Source organism: Lagopus leucura, unplaced genomic scaffold (assembly GCF_019238085.1).
Source record: "Lagopus leucura isolate 7727_CA_CO unplaced genomic scaffold, USGS_WTPT01 Super-Scaffold_100018, whole genome shotgun sequence".
NCBI lineage: Eukaryota > Metazoa > Chordata > Aves > Galliformes > Phasianidae > Lagopus > Lagopus leucura.
In genome coordinates, this window is record NW_024962272.1 from 9,366,511 (window position 1) to 9,383,631 (window position 17,121).

The window sequence follows — 17,121 nt, forward strand, 5'->3', positions numbered from 1 at the left end:
TTGGAAGAAAGCAGGGTTGCTGAGACTTGTTTTCTAAAAGAGTTAACTGTCTCATGTCTTCTTGAAGACATGAGACAGTGAACCCTGGCAGAGGCAACTATGCACATCTTATCAATAAATGGTTATACCATTGCAACAGGCTGCTCTTTTGGAAGCTCTGTTAGGCAGAAATACCATTTCCATCTTGTGAAATCCGAATGTCTGGGAATTGGGAATATTAGTCTGACACATTTAACTACACAGTGAGCAGTTCTAGCGGTTATTATAATGGAATTAAATTTGTGTTGATTTCTTAATGTTTCTGACCTTGTAGGACTGGTGTGGCACAGAAACCAACTTTTCAAAATGGAAACATAAATCTATTTATAAAAAAGAGAATACACAGCTTTATCTAATTCATTACTACCATTCTAGCTGATGAACTTTTCCCTGTTTCAGGGAATTTGGCACTAATATGACAGATGTGCAATGGGGATGTTTTTCCTTTCACTGAGAAATGTAGCTGAGCCTTCACCCAGCCCTTGGATATTCTGATTCTGCTCTCCAAACAGGAAAGCCACCAAGGAACAGTGCTTGAATGTGCAAAATGAATGTTATATGGAAGCTTTGACGTGAAGCTTGTCATTGATTTTCACAAATTTAGATACTTCATCATGAGGTACAGTTGGCTCTCAGTTCTGCTTGACTTTTATTTGAACTTTAGTTTAAAGCTGGTATGGGAGCTTAGGCACTAGGATGATAACCTAACATTTAAACCTTATTCCTCATTGATGTCTGGATTCAAGACAGTTGAGTTTGTTAATTAAGCGCTTATTGCAGCTCCCAGTTAACAGTGGAAGATTCCACGTATTCCAGTCAAAGCTGAACTTAACATTAATAGCTTTTTCACCCAACATGGAAGCTGATAGAGCAGGAGAGACCTGTATATTTCTAAATTAATGCACTGTGTTTTTTCTGTTGTGATTGGAGATTGCCACTCTCAGTAGAATCATACCTGACTGTGGACAGAGTTAACAGAAGTAATCTTTTTTTTTTTTTTTCCTTTAGAAACCCTCACTAAACTAGTTGTGATGATGTTTTATTTCATACACGTTTTGAATGCTATGTGACACATTGATTTTGGTGATTGTTTTTGATTTGTTATTTGCTTTTTCTTTACATGTGCTTGTAGGTCTTGTCAAAGAGAGATTTTTCTGAATTATTAAACCTCAGAAATGAAAAAAATCCACTTCAGAAAATGTCACTCATATGAATAATTGTTGTTCAAGATGTCTTATCAAAATCAATGAGGTTACACGTGAATGTGGAGTTTGCTTATATAATTGATAGTTACTGGCAACTCATTCTTATACAAAACAGTATAAATTTTGTATAGCACCAGCACTGATGAAAAAAAGATTGGTGAATGTATCAGTCTTGTGCCTGGTTCTGTACAGATTGTGTATTTATCTGTGTTTGGTTAAGCCTGCTGTACAGAGTGGTAGGTCATCAGACTTTGTTACAGTACAAAGTTGAAGAAGTATGCTGTAGGTTTGCTGTAAAAGAGCATTGGATTTAGTGCCTACACATACCACATAGATGAACTTGACTCAGTCCTAGGTATTCCCGTGAGTCACTTCTTTATTACTCTTCTGTAAATTATATTGGTGATAGAGGAGGAAATTACTTAAATCGAGTCTCATGAGAAAGTCAGTTAAATGAAAACATTGTACTTACTAGGACCAGTGAGACCTGAATTCAGATTTGTAAGACAAAGTACAGTGTGAAAAGGTTTATTGCTGGCAATATAAATGTTCACTGGAAACAGTAAGACTACTGAAGGGCAATGCATTAGTCATTTTGAATGTTATAAACTCTCTTGCTATTAATGTGCTTAAGAGTTTTATACTGATGTTTAAACAACTGGATAGAGATATAAGAGAGCATCTAACATGGTGCCCAGTTTTTAAATCTTTTACACATAAAAGTATTCCCATTGGATTTGATTTCCCTTGATTTATGCCTCTTAAAATCCATTAGCTTCAACAGAGTTATTTTTGATTTACAGTTTTGTAAATGAGAAGGCACTTGATCCTACCAGGACTGGTCAGGTGTTTACAAGTTTCAGGACAAGGACGATGGTTATTAAATATTTTATGATCAGGATTTAAAAGGAATATGAACATTCTTTGCTGTGAAACTTCTCTTGCTGTGGTATTTTGTTAGAAAAAAAAAAAAAACCACCTATTTATTAACTATACTTTTCATTTCATGTCTGGAGTAGTGGTGTCAGAACTTTGTCAAACTACGTTATTCTGTTGTAATTGCGTATCAGAGAGTATAGATTAGAGGAAACCAGTAATACAGTTCAGAGTAGCTAATAAGATAGGGTTCAGTTTGTTATTTAAATAAACATTCATGGTGTGGCATGAGTATCTGTCTTCTTTCTCTCATTGTCATTTTTATGTTTGTTCAGTAAAACAACATGAAGTAGAATTGGAAGTCAATAAAATAACGGCAAAGCCTGTTTCAGGCAATGCAGTATATATCATTTAGTTATTTTATGTTACAGAGTACTGAGTTAGTAAAGGAGAAAAAAAATCAGAACACAGTGGACCGCTCAGAATGCTAAAGGTATTTGTTTCCTATTCATATATGCTCATGGGGGCTGTTTAGTGAAACAAACATTACCATATCGCCTAACAGCTTTGCAAATGCAAACAACATTTGTCATAGTTTGAACTTATAATGGATGAGGGTATATAGCTGTGGTGTAGTCTCTTTAAATGCTGGAAAGGTTAAACTTGTTCTTACAGAAGAAAATATATACACTGCTCCTTGCACTCATTTTAACTTACAGAAATGAGGCAGTGACTCATTGGGCTTTACAAAAGGGCATGAACTATCAGTTTACATTGCACTGCTTTGTGTTTTGTAAAGAAACAATAGAAAAGATTAATGGGAAAGGAGTCAGTAATTGATTTCCTTTTGAGAATTTTCATGAAATGCTTAATGTTGCCCTGGAACTGAAAACCAATGATCACAGGTTGCTGAGCAACCTTGTTTTGCTTTATTTGATAGGGACGTGAACTTGCCAGTTGCTGTGATGCTTCCTTAGAGCTCTCAGAGGCACTGGGATTGCAATTTTTAAAAGCCCATAGTTGTACTTGGATTGTAAAATTTCATGACAGATGTGGAAATGGCTTCCTTCCCCATCTCTCACCAGCTACTTCAGACTAACACCTCCCTTGTAAGACCAAACATGCAATTCAATCCCACTCTCACAAAACAAAAAGCAAAAACAGAGCTCTGCGTTCATAAATTTTTAGCTACTTATTTGAACATTATTCTTACAGTCAAAACCTTCTGGTCAGTCCTAGACAGGAGATACATTTAACCTTTACTGACATTGCAACTACTGTGGTGAAAATTCTGCTGATTTGGTGTTGAATAGTCAGTGTAGAGTCCTGATGTCTACCAGCTGCTACATCTTATTCTTTCTTTGCTTAACACTAAGGGCACATGTTTGTGTCCTTGTCTCTCAGGAGGAGGTATTGTGCAGCAAGGATCAGAGGGTGCACAGTTTTCTGCTTTTAGTGGTAGAGTAGTAGCATTGTTTATAATTAAATGTGATCAAATGTGTAAGGAGTTTTATTTTAAAGAAAATCAGCTAACCACTCTCTCCTTTCATAACTCCATTGGTAAGACAGGAAGGTCTTCGTTCTAAAATCTACAGGATTTGAATGAATGTATAATCCAAAAAAGCTGCCACAATCCTCTTTGGAAGGATTTTTCATCCTGTTTAGCAGGGTAGATTAAATCAGTAATTCTTAGTGTGATTGAGTGTGTATTAGAATAAAGCTATTGATACTGTTCTGATTTTTATCTTTTTAATATCAGAACTTATTTTATGTGTTCATATTAATTCCCAAGACCAGCGACCTTCCTATACCTTGATACTCTCGTATTCTTGCAGAGATAGCTGTACTAAAACTTGGTTGTGTTGCAAGTCAAAACATTTATTTTTTGATGAAGCAAAACATTTTCTATTGCTTTTTTTCTTTAAAGATTTTTTTTTTTTTTTTTTTTTTAAATTTTTATTTTTCCTTTCCGGTTTCCCTCAGGAATAAGCTAAATAAGGTTATCAAGAGATAATTGAAGTACTGAAATCCCCCAAAGCTAAATTTCTTTTGGCATTATTTATTTTATCATACAGCTGTACAAAGTAACCTGTATGCAGAAAGTATGATTTATGGGGTTTTGTGCAGTGTACCCCAAATTCAGAGAAGTTATTAATCAATTACTAATTGCAAAGGAAAATTATTGTGCTTGGCATTGCTAAGTACATTTCTAAATATATTTAGAGTTGAACGTTTCTCTATTTACAGAAGTGGAATGTTGGAATTGTAAAAAACAGTTTAGAGTATGACAACTAATTTAGAATTCTGTGGGAACAACTAGAAAAATAATGTCTGCTACTTTGTTATGTTGGCCCATGATGTTGGAGGTGGATCTTGTAGTTTCTGTAGAACTAAAAAGGCAGCAGTACATCTGGAGTGACATACATACATTTAAATTTAAATTGTAATTTGAGTTACAATTTAATTATGGCTTAGAATTAATACTTTAAATACATTTAGGCTATGTTCTAGAACCCAACAGAAAGCTTTGAAAAGAAAACCTATTAAAAAATGAGTATTTTTGTAGCAGTAATCCACATTGGAATATGTTTGGCTACAGTCTTTTTTTTTTTTTCTCCCTGAGAATGTTAAATCTTTCTAACATGTACATCGGGACTCAAATTGGTATTAAAATTTTCAAAAAGACTTAGAAAAAAACTCAGCTTTGATACAGGTTTAGAATGATATCAGGAATTAAAATAGAACTGCGTTTTTTTTTAATTATCATTATTTTATTTTTTTATCCTACTAATCAAATCACCTGAAAAGTTAAAATAGGTGGGTTGCTCCGAAAGTAATGCCTTCTGTTTATTTCCGTGGAAACAACAACAGATTCATAGAGTACAATGACACTAATCGATAGAGTAAATTCAGAACTACAGAGTACTGGTTTTCAACACTGTCACCACGGTTAGCTGTCCATTTCCATCAGCAAAGAACTTGAGCCTGCCTGCCACGCTCATAAAAATCTGCATCAGCAAAGATTTCCCACTGTCACTGCTACAACTACTGATACCGTCCACCACCTCACTATGCACACATCCAGTGTTTGGTCTTCACAAATGTTCAGGAAGTGTTGATGAATGCCAGTGGCTTCCATTTTTTCTGCATGGGGGAATTCAGTGACACACCTTTGCTCCATATGCTCTTTCATGTCAGATGCCATTCTGTCAGACTGCTCCTCTGCTGCCATCTGTCACACAGCAACAATATATAATGAAATATAATGAAAAGATTCAACACCTACTGCCATTCCACCCACATCCACCTTTTGGTGTCTCAAGCCAAAACAGTTTTGGAGTAGCATGCATATTGCTTTATTTTGCTTCTTCCAGTGGAAGTTTTAGTGTGGCAACAGAATGTAAGGAAGAGCAGTAGCATTCTTAACTAAAAGAGCATAATTCAGAGCTACTTTATTTTGGTGGCTTTGGTATTCATTTTTGATATTGACTGTTTAGAAATTCAGCTGTACTTTTCTAGTTCACAAATGCCCAGACAAGTAAGAGTAGCAGAAACACAAAGGAGAAACACAGAAGTCAAGAGTGGCATCTGTTAATTCAGTGAAGTTGTGCATTTTTCTCCTAATTCTAACAGAAGGAGAGGGTAAAGTCCTAGTACATTACTAGCATATGGAAAGATACAACTTGATTTATTTATATGGAAAACATGATGTTTCTGTTATAACGGTAATGTGGTTTAGTTTATTTGCCTGTGTTGAGTTTTGTTTGTTGATCATATGCTGATGGTTCAGGAGGGATTTTCATTTTTCTTGCTGATCTTCTCTGTCTTCCAGGAAGAAGATCTTAAGAAACCGGGAAAGCGCTGTTGATTACTGTGTAGTTTTTTTTTGTTTTTTTTTTCATGGAGTTGATGTTGGTTAGTGTTTCATTGTATCTGAACTTCCATCTTGGAGACCTGAAAAATGTTTCCAGAAGGCAGGAGTAGCACAGGAGGGGTAAACATCAGGTCAAGTCCAGCTTGAGATGGGCGGCATTGCTCTGAAATGGCAAAATGAATTCACAGTTCACTTTGTAGCAGTTCCCTTTGCAGCCATAAAAAAGGAAAATACAAAAGGGAACATGGGAGGAGTGCAGATACAAAATGGCAAGTGAGGAGGGCTGCTCCAGAAATAATGCCTCCCATTTTATGTTGTCTCACAGTGTCAGGCATGGATGTTGGTGGGATAGCGGTACAGGTTGAACTTTCCTGACAGTATTCCATTACATGTTGTTGCTCTGGAACAGATGGTAGCAGAGGGACAGTCTGACAAAATGGTGTCTGCCATGGAAGTGCATATGAAGTAGATAGAGGTGCATCACTGAATTCCTCCGTGGGGAAAAAATGGCACCCATTGCCATTCATCAACACTCACTGAATGTTGATGGAGATCAAACAGCGGATGTGAGCCCAGTGAGGTGGTAGATGGTGTATTTCAGCTGTGGCGACAGTGACAGTGGTTCCCTTTCACTGGTGCAGACTTTTATGAGCATGGTGTGCAGGCTCTTGTTCGTGGCTGGTGAAAATGCACAGCTCACAGTGATGGCTATGTTAAAAAATAGAGTGTTTTGAAAACTTGTGTTTTATAGCTGACAATTTGCTTTATTAAACTGTGTCATTGTGCTCTCTGTATTTGCCACAATTTCCAGATATATAAATAGGAGGCATTACTTTTGAAGTGACTTTCCCAGGTTATTCCTACCTCAACCATATACAGAGCTGGAGCATAGCTAGGCTTTTGGCGTAGTCTGAGTGAAGTCTGAGGTGATACTGTGTGTTCATACCAACATCACCTTGCTTCTTATACTACTTGAAACTCTTCTTGTTCATAAAGTTTGGAATCACTGCAAATGCCCTTTATTTTCTCCCATCCAGTAGATTCGTGTAATGTGCGGATTATCTCTTATACAGAAACTCAGTATTATTATTTTTGCCCTTCGTACTTGTCCTCAGAGTAGTATTATCTTGCTTCTACAGCTCAAGTTAAGACCATAGTTTTCAGCACTGTTGGTGGCTTTTGCTTGCTTTTTGCTAGTGTTTAAAAAGATGTTTCAACTCATGCAGGATAGTGAAGGGTATTACTTCTTCACTATCTCCTGTATGGGCATATCTCCTGTATGGAGACTAGCTAACAGCTTAAATATTTGGACAGAGACCTCTTCTTACAGGTTGGAATTTTAGCTTCTAGGTTGAGTTAGTTCCTGATAGCCCGTGTTTCTCTCCAAAATATTGCATATATTGCTCTGTATTGCCCTATATTGTTCTGAATTGAAAGGGAGCCAGTTGTCCACCTCACTGTGGTGTAGCATATGTGGGCAAACCTTGCCATTGTTTCTTCTGTATCACATATAATAAGCTAAATTCACTATTCTGATGACCAAAGAAATAAAATAAAATAAAATAAAATAAAATAAAATAAAATAAAATAAAATAAAATAAAATTAGAGGTTATAATTTTGAGATAAAAGCCCCCATCTCAGTCTGCAGGCCAGAGGAGAGAGCAGCTTTGAGCCACCCTTTTGATAATTTTTCTTCCAGCCTCAGCTTGGCAGAGATTTGTCAGTGCTGTCTCAGCAGGGGTACTCTGGGCAAGAGAGAAGAAGGTTAGTAAAGTGTGGTTGCTGTAGTGCAGTATTTTACAGGAGAAAACAAATGAAAAACAGTGTACAGTTTTGCAGCTCTTGGAGCACAAGGTTCCAGGCCTTGGGTGAACATGCCCTTTACAGGTATGAATGTTTTAGTTTGAGTAGGTCTATGAATAACTAATAGCATTTGCACTGCTCTCTGAACATTGTGATTAGAACCCTGGTTATGAAATATGTGATACTTCTTAACTGTGTAGAGACAAAAGAATGAAAAGAAGTTTCCTTCAGTAGCAATAAACCTGTTTTAATCTGTGGATAAAAATGAGCCAAGAGAAAACAGAATTTAGAACTGTGGCTACATACCTTCCATGTGCACCAAAGAAGCATAAACAGTATTGTAATCCGTGTCAATGTTTTGTTCTATTAAAATGCTTTTTGATACTCTGTTGGCTTCACTGGTATGTGATGCAAGGAAAAAATCAAAGGTAATATCAACACATTGTTTCAACCTTCTCAGACTGAAATGTGTTAATTTTTTCTTTGAAACATCATTTCCTCTGCACTTTCTTCTGTGACACATAAAACGCTAAAAAAAAAAAAAATTTCTATATTTCACTAAATAAGAAATTGTTGGAAAAGTATCTCTTCTGCTCCTTTCCATTAGTTTGAAGAACTCATCTGCTCATATTCTGCTGCATGGAAGTTTCAGTTGTAGTTTTAGAGCTTAATCATATCTGTCAGTTTGGTGATCATAAACAGATACTTAATGTACATTTAACTGGCAACTTTAGTGTTTCTGTTTCCTCACAGAGTTTATGTGGACATTCACATATGAATGTAGATGAATTCACTTAGCAATTATGTCCTAAATTTTCTTAATACCACTTTAGAATATGAAATTGCAGATGGGAGAAATACAATCCAAGGACAAAGCCTAGAAAGCTTGGCCCTTGTTCCAATATATCCATCTTTGCAGCTTAGGAAAAGAAAATAAGGCCTACTAAATGTTAAACTGATGTGTGTGTGTGGATGCTTTGGCTTGTTGGGATTCCACTGTGATACTGTAGGACAGTTATTTCCATGAATTATTTTATCCTTGAATAAATGTAGCACACTACTGTTAAAATTTATGTAGATATCCATTTAAAATTTTCAGTGTTAAAGATTACTTATAAAGAGAGTAGGTCTCCCCTGCCCCGTCACCTATTCTCCTTGCTTTTCACCTGGCAATTCCTCAGGAATGTTCCTCAGTCTCGTTTTAAAGAGATCATGTCTCCCAGCTCAAAAAGGAGATTACAAAGATTTCCCAAGAATATAACAGCTAAATTGCCATCAGTCTCTAAAGAGGTTAGCTGTGCAGTCTGGTCTTTCTTTCTTTACATTTCTTTTCCTCTGAGAGTGCCTGTAAGACCTGGTAGTTAAATTATAAAAAACAATTTAACAAGAACATCCATAATGATAAGTTTTATTGTGCTATATTTCCATAGTTAAACTATTCTCCAAGTAGTCCAAAGATTTGGAAGGTCTAAGTAAATTCCCATTAAGGGGAAAGAGGGCAATAAAATTTTTAATAACACTGGTGTTACCTTACTGTGGGAGGCACTGGCAGTTAGTGAGTATGAATTAAATTCCATTTAAAAGGTTAGAGATCTCTTTATTTAATTGACAGTTGTAAAGTAAAGCTGTAGCTCTCATTATTATATTGCCTTTCTTATTGTTATTACTGTTATTATTAATAATTATTATTATATGAGAATTAGTCATGCTTGGTCATGCTGCATTATAATTTTGAAGCTTAACTCAGTGGGTTTAGTTCTATCTCTTAAGTACAAGGTGTCCGAGGAAGTGCAGCCATTGAGCATTAGACAGCGACAGACTTTTCTCCTTTTGTTGGAATGTAGAGCCTGTATATTCCTTCAGCCTCTTCTGAGTGGCTAGTATATCTAAGTTGTAGGAGTGCAGTAAGGCCGCACATCTTTCTGCTGTGGTGGATATCCTCGAGCTACAGTTTATCATCAAAAAAAAAAACAACACCTAGACAAACCCACCTCTCCAAGCAAGTGTAAAACAAAGGACACAGAACGAGTGATGTTGAGATCTGTGTAGCATGAAAGCAGATGAAAGGTTATTTTCCTTAAAATGCAGAAAGTTTCTGTTTATGCAGTTTTGTGCAGTCATAAAATACAATTACCCACTTGAGGTATATTTCTTCAATAATGCGTATTCTTGTGCACAGGCACAAATACTATTCTGTGCACATAGTAGTAATTCATGGTGGTGACAGCAAAGTCCTGAAAAGATATGTACCCATTACAAGAGTATTCTGGTACAATGAATATGCACCTCACTGTTTGTGGAGCATCACTTCCCAGCAGTTAGTATCTCAGCCTTATGTCAGTGAATCCCAGTAACATTCAGGAACTGACTCATCAGACTACTTTTGACTTGTGAGAGTTCGTCACCCATATTGGTTCTAACTCTGGCACCAAATTTCAGCAACTGATACAAATAATAATAATTCAGATATGTGGCCTGATGCTGAGAGTTGTTCAATGTCCTACAGGCTGTTAAACTGAGAGTAAGCCCTTGTTAGTGCAGTCACAAGTTATGCAGCAGCATAACTGTGTACAGGAATGTCCATTATTTTCCTTAGGACTAAAATCAGCATCAAAGCCGCTTTTTGTTCTGTCTGAGACTGTATAATAGAATCATAGAATCACAAAATCATGGAGTGGTTTTGATTGAAGGGACCTGAAGTATTGTCTAGTTCCAGCCTTCCTGTCTTGAGCAGAGACTTTTTCCGATAGACCAAATTACTTAAAAGCCTCATTCATATGGCTTTGTGCACTTCCAGTGTTGGGGGCATCTACAAGTTCTCTGGACAACATATTCCATCTCCACCCTCACCGTGGAGAATTTCTTCCTTATATCTAAGCTTAATCTATCCTCTTTTAGTTTAAAGCCACTATCCCTTGCTGCATCACTACATTTCCTAAAAAAGAGATTTGTTTTGCAGGCTCCAGCTTTTTTGTAGGCCTCCTTTATGTACTGCAATTCTGCTATGATCTTCCCTAGAATATTCTGTTCTCCAGGCTAAAGAAACCCAACTGTGTCAGCCAGTTTTCATAGGAGAGGTGCTTCAGCCTTCTAATCATTCCTGTGGCCTTTGCACTCACTCCAACAGATCTGTGTCTTTCTTATACTGCGGGCCCCAGAGTAGTTACTCCAGCTGGGGTTCCATGAGAGTGGAGTGATATGCTGATCACAATTCTTTTGATTCAGCCCTGGATATGGTTGGCTTTCTGGGCTGAAAGCACACATTTCTGGATCATGTTGAGCTTCTTATCAACCAGCACCACTAAGTCATTCTCTAAATCCACTCATCGCCCAGCCTGTATTTGTGCAGCACCTTTTACTCGGCCTTATTGAACTTCATGAGATTCCCATATGCCCACCTCTGAAGCATCTCAAGGTCCCTGTGAATGACATCCCTCCAACATGTCAACTGCACTACCCAGCTTTGGTATCCATGACAAATAGGTGGTGATAAGACACTGGAACAGGTTTGCCAAGAAGGTTGTGGGTGCCCCATCCCTGGAGGTATTCAAGGCAAGACTAGATGTGGCTCTGGGCAGCCTGGTCTAGTGGTTCTAGTGGCTGGCAATTCTGCAGATAGCAGGGGGGTCAAAACTAGATGATCTCTTAGGTCCTTTTCAACTCAAGCCATTCTGTGGTTCTGTGATGATTTTATGAAATTTTCGGAGATTGTACTTGATTCAGCTGTCATGTTACAGAGTGCTGGTCCCAGAAATGACCCCTGAGAAATGCCGCTTGTCTCTGGTCTCCACTTAGATGTCAAACTGTTGGCTACAACTTCCTGAGTGCAACCATCCAGCCTATTTCTTATCCACCAAACAGTCCGTCTGTTAAACCTTTGTCTCCTCGATTTAGAGACAAGGATGTCATACAGACTGTGTCCAGGCAGCTGACCTCAGTTGATCTTCCCTTTTCCGACAACACTGTAACTCCACATTTGTGAGGCACAATTTGTCCTTAGTGGAGCCATGTTGGCTGTCATCAATCACCTCTCTATTTTCCTCATGCTTTAGCATTGTTTTGAGGAGGATCTACTATCTTGCTGGATGTAGATGTGAGGCTAATTGGACTGTAGTTCCCTGGTGCCTTCTTTTTTGTGTTTGTGAAAACTGAGATTGTTTCCCCTTTTCCAGTCAGTGAGGGCTTCACTGGACTGCCACAACTTCTCAAAAATGATGGATAGTGGCTTAGCAACTTCATTCACGAGTTCTCTCAGGACCCTCAAATGTATCTTATCAGTTCAGATGGACTTGTGCGCATTCAGCTTCTTTAGATGGTCTTGAAACTGATTATCTTCTGTAGTGAATGGTTCTTCATTCTTCCAATCACTACCTTTACCTTCTGCAACTTGGGCTGTGTGGCTCCTTATGTCACCAGAGGAATATGCTGGTCTGTGAACAGAGAACTTCTATTTGCTGTGGCACAGCAACTTCTATTTGCTCAGTCCACAGCGGACCATGTGTGGGTGACCTCAGAAGTCCTGGGATGCTTCTGCTCTTTGAGCTGTCCATGAGAAAGCTTCCACATGTATGTTTTAAGCAGCTTTATTCACAGTTATGCCCATGTAGATATGAGACCAGGCTTTTCCATGAGTCACATTGACACCACTTAAGCTTGAATTGCCTTTTCAGACAGAAGACAGCATGGAGATTAGTATTCCAGTGCTAGTATATTTAACTTAGGCTTAGTCAAACCAATTCATATTTAATTTGTGATAAACCAACTTGTATTGACTGAAGTTTTTGATATTGTACTTCAAAAAAAAAAAAAAAAAAAAAAAAAAAAGATTCTTCCTGAAAGGGAGATACTGTTGTATGATCTGAACAGTGATGAGTATGACCCTGATGTTATTTTTCCCAATAGATGGACTCTTTGTACGGTAGATGGATTTTTTTTTTCTTTTTGTAAAAAATTTTCCTTTCATTCCCAGTTCCACTTACATCTTCAAGATAAAATGTACAAGTGCTTTGTGACAACAAAAAAGATCTGTCAGTATTTCTTAGCTTTACTTTGATTTTCTCAAGATTTTTGTTTTCTAACGCTCTAAAAGCGTATTTTTGGAGTTCAGTGGCTTGTTTCCAGTTCTCCTTGAACATTTAATGTTAAGCAACCAAATTTGCTGGATGTGTATTCTTACAGATACAAATTTAAAATATGGGATCTTTGTTGCTCCATCTTTTTTGATGTTCATTTGTAAAACCAAGACAGTTTGCCAAAATTGCTTCATCTTATAACTTGAAATAACAGTAAGCTCTGTTGTCCATTTTTTGTTCACAATTAAAGAAGCTTTGTCTAAATTATTATGCGTCTTACAAGATTTACTGAAATTTCACAACTTGATGAAATGTTCTCCCTCAATAACAGGGTTGCTCCTAAAGTAATGCCTCCTATTTTATTATCTTGGCCCACATTATCAGAAGTGGATGTTGGTGGTATGGCAGTAGAAATTGAACCTTTCCACCAATATTCTGTTATATTTTTTGCCATGTGGCAGATGGCAGTAGAGGGGCAGTATGACAAAATGATGTCTGACATGGAAGCATGGATGTGGATGTATGGAGCTTAGATGTGTCATTCCTCCGTGCAGGAAAAATGGCTCCCACTGACATTTATCAATGCTTGCTGAACATCTCTGGGGACCACACAGTGGATGTGAGCGCAGTGAAAGTTGGTCTGAATGGGCAACATTTTCATAGCAATGATGTTGTCGTAATAGCTGTGAAACAGTGGTCATTTCCACCAGTGCAGATATTTATGAGTGCATCATGTGTTCTCTTGTTCATGGCTGGTAAAAGCACATAGAATTGTGGTGACTATGTTGAAAACTACTGCGTTGTATGTGAGAATTTGTTCTTGTGTGATTGTTCTCGTATCTGTTGTAGTTTCCATGGAAATAAATAGGAGGCATTACTTTCAGAGTGATGTATGCTGAATGTTTATTTATAGGTCTGTGAAACTAAAGTTTCACGTTAAGAATTTCTTTTATGTTGGTGAGACTACTGAGGAAATTTCTTTTTCAAATTTTGCAGTCTGTCTCCACTTAACACCTGTATTGTTACTGTGTGATGACAGGATGCATAAAAAATAGTGTACTTTTGTGAAATGTACAACTTTGCCTAATTTGATTTTGTACTTCAAACTAGTTTCTATCTTAAGAGGTTAACATTTTCACCTTTCTTTATTCTACTTCTTCTTTGATCACCTTTGGCCAAGAGAGGAGCCCATGCTTGTTGTATAGTCTGATGCTGTGAACATGCTTTTTGTAAGTTAATTATGTAAATAGCCAAATTTAGTGCATTTTATAGTACAGCTACTGAAGCAAACTAGATGGAATGCTTTTTAATGGCTGTATAGCCATTTGATGACTTTTATACTTGTCGTTTGAAGACAGTTTGGATATAGATTGATACAGAATTACTTTAAGTACTGCATATAAATTAAACATTAAGAAGGTAGATACAGACAGACTAAGCAGCTCAATTATAATCTTTGGTTATGCAGTTAATGCCTCAAGGACACTCCATCCATTTCATATCATATGTCCTTCTTTTGAAAGATGATCACCGGGTTCAAGTAACATTTCAGCATGGCAGGAAATTGCATAATTTATAGACTTTAAAAATGAAAAACAGAAAACCACTTTCCATAAATTAAATCTCCTTCTCTTTTTTTCATCTCTCCCCTTACAGATTGGAACACTGAAGGATTACTACCACTTTTACCATAGTAAAACAATTAAAAGGTCAGTTCTCTCGAGTAGAGGTACCCACAGCTTCATTTCAATGGAACCAAAGGTAAGAATATCCACCTATGTGTTGGAGGCAAAAGCCTTTGCATATTTTATATGAAATATCATACCATGAGATGCTTACCTGAATGGTATATAGCATTACAAGAACTGACACATAATCTGTTTGCTAAGGTTCTGCTTCCAATTAAAATGTAGTGAAGACAATACCATGCTATCAGGAGTGTGCTATTCTTGGATGATAATGTCCAGCGTATTTATGGAGCAGTATAGGAATTTTCTTAATGTACTGGTCACTGTGCTTTGCTTTTTTGCAGAAGCACATTTGTAACTCTGTAAACCAATTTGAAGTGAAGGTGAGCAATATAGGATGGTGTCAATGCTTGGAAGAAAGTTTGTCAATTTTTTCCTGCTCTTTTTCTTCAGTATAAGGGGTTAATATAGGAAAAATCTTTTCTGTGGTCTTTTCCAGTAGTTCCAATCACAATTTTAAGATCTGCTTGATTTATTTAAAAAATAAGAAAAGTAAAAGACTGTTTGACTGCTGTATGTATCTGTTCCTGTGAGTGCCAAGACTGACTCATCCTTCCAACAGCACTGCACTTACAACTGGTGATGCTGCAAAAGGAAGGGAAAGTGTTCACATTTTCATCAGCCCATACTGTTTCCCATGCTCCCAAAGGTTCAGCGGTTTACATACGTACAGGTTCATATGTATGTACCACCACGACTTCTTGCTGTTACACTCCTCTGTGCCAATGGTGCCCGGCCCTGTTTACTGTGGGCAAAACTGAGAGGAATTCTGTGGCACAGAGCAGCACAGAAATATGGCCATAATTTATTTTCCAGCATGTTCCATGCTTCAGCATTTACATCTTGTCCCATATTCTGTATTCTGTGCTGCCGCATGTACAGGGGTCTTTCTGTCCAATTTCTGAATTGTTTTTAAATATCACTGCAATACTGAGAAACCCTAGTGAGGGCTGTGCAGGGTAGTCAGCCCTGTAAATGATTCTATAACCAAAAAGAAGCTGACAGTCTAATACCATGATCTAGTAACATGTTTGGTATTCACCTCTTCATTGCTCCACTGAATTCGTGCTTGGAAATTATTGTGCAGCCATAGACGTGTCAAAATATGGACATGTATCTGTAGACCTAAAGCCAGTTTGTGCATATAACATTTCAGGATTATAGAAGTGGATTGGAAATTCAATTACACTGCATAAGCTGGACCTTTTAAAAACGAAAGTTTTAATCTTAAAAAAGGCACATCACATGGCTTTGAGAATGTTAAAGGACTGGTATTATACATCATTATATTTATGATTCTCACTGTATCTAATGCCAATATTTGCGGCAGATTAGATGGCATGTGTATTTGTGAATAAGGAAACACTAAGGTTTGTGTACTTTCCAAATCATTTAATGATAGTTTACTTAATGCCTAAAATCCTCTCTGTGTAATATGTACACACAATTGCTTGATCTGTGCTTGCTTTAGATGTGAGTCACTAATTTGCTGCTTTATGAAATTTCAAATGATGGAGTTTTTATTGAGGGGAAATTCCTTGCTTGAGTTACCCGTAGGAGTGGATTTTGATATTTGGCATTTCTAAACTACTTATGTGGATTGTATTCGATTTCACTGTCTGGCCATAAGAGGGAAGATAAATAGATATATAGGATATACTGGTAATATATACAGGTAATGTAAAATGCTGCTGTTACAGATTTCATTTAATGAATTGCTTTGATGATCTTTGGCTCGGTCTTTCTTCTAGAAAGGAATCTTGACACTATTAAAAACTGTATGAATATGTTCAACAGGGAACATAAATGGAAGATGTGTATATTACACATTTTGTCAATTGTCTCAGCATTAAGTGAACATTACTTGGCATTTAGATGAAAAGATAAAGGATGTGCAGTGTAGCGTGATTTTGACTGCTATCATACATATCTTTGCCTAGAAATACTGCAGGTTGTTACTCGGAGGTGAAATGGATCAGATAGTTTTAAGAAGAAATGTATTAGTGGGGTTTTAATGTTCAAAGCATATGTCATCATGTAGAAAATTTGAAACATAACTATCTCCACAGCACCTTTTGTATTCATTGATGTAATTGCATGGTGTTTTCTACGTGCTGTTAGAAAAGCAAAAAGTAGTCTGTGTCAGGACAAAGATTAGTACCATTTGTCAAAGCTAAGCTAAGCACTCAATGAAATCTACTGCAGAGGATTCTGGTCTCTCCAGCTGATGTGATATCTGTGGTTGGCATTTGGCAGGGGTCACTGAAAGCACCATGCAATGAACTGAGAGCCTTTTTTAGCTCCATAGAGTTTGCTCAGTAATGTTGTTTTGGTTACTTGTGAAACAAAGGGAGCAGGAATGAAAAATGAAACGGAGTGGAGAAGACAGACAGAGTCGGTGCATAACTGAAAAGTATCATGAAGCTCTAATTCAGATATGGAATAGATGAGTTTATTGCTGGCAGACTCTCCCCTGGAATCAAACTAATTGAGCATTTCCAAG

The 17,121-nt window shown here is 37.2% G+C and overlaps 1 protein-coding gene across 5 annotated transcripts in view; it reads left to right on the forward strand.

Moving 5' to 3' along the window:
• Positions 1-17,121, forward strand: part of PCSK5 (proprotein convertase subtilisin/kexin type 5) — a 267,838-nt gene that overhangs the window by 13,123 nt on the left and 237,594 nt on the right. For 3 of the 5 annotated variants that reach the window (XM_042877361.1, XM_042877362.1, XM_042877366.1), the window contains exon 2: positions 14,527-14,631. In XM_042877361.1, the coding sequence (XP_042733295.1) occupies positions 14,527-14,631 (105 nt within the window). Of the gene's footprint in view, positions 1-1,525; positions 1,608-14,526; positions 14,632-17,121 lie in introns of those variants that run through there. The other 2 variants (XM_042877363.1, XM_042877365.1) reach the window with 2 other exon arrangements.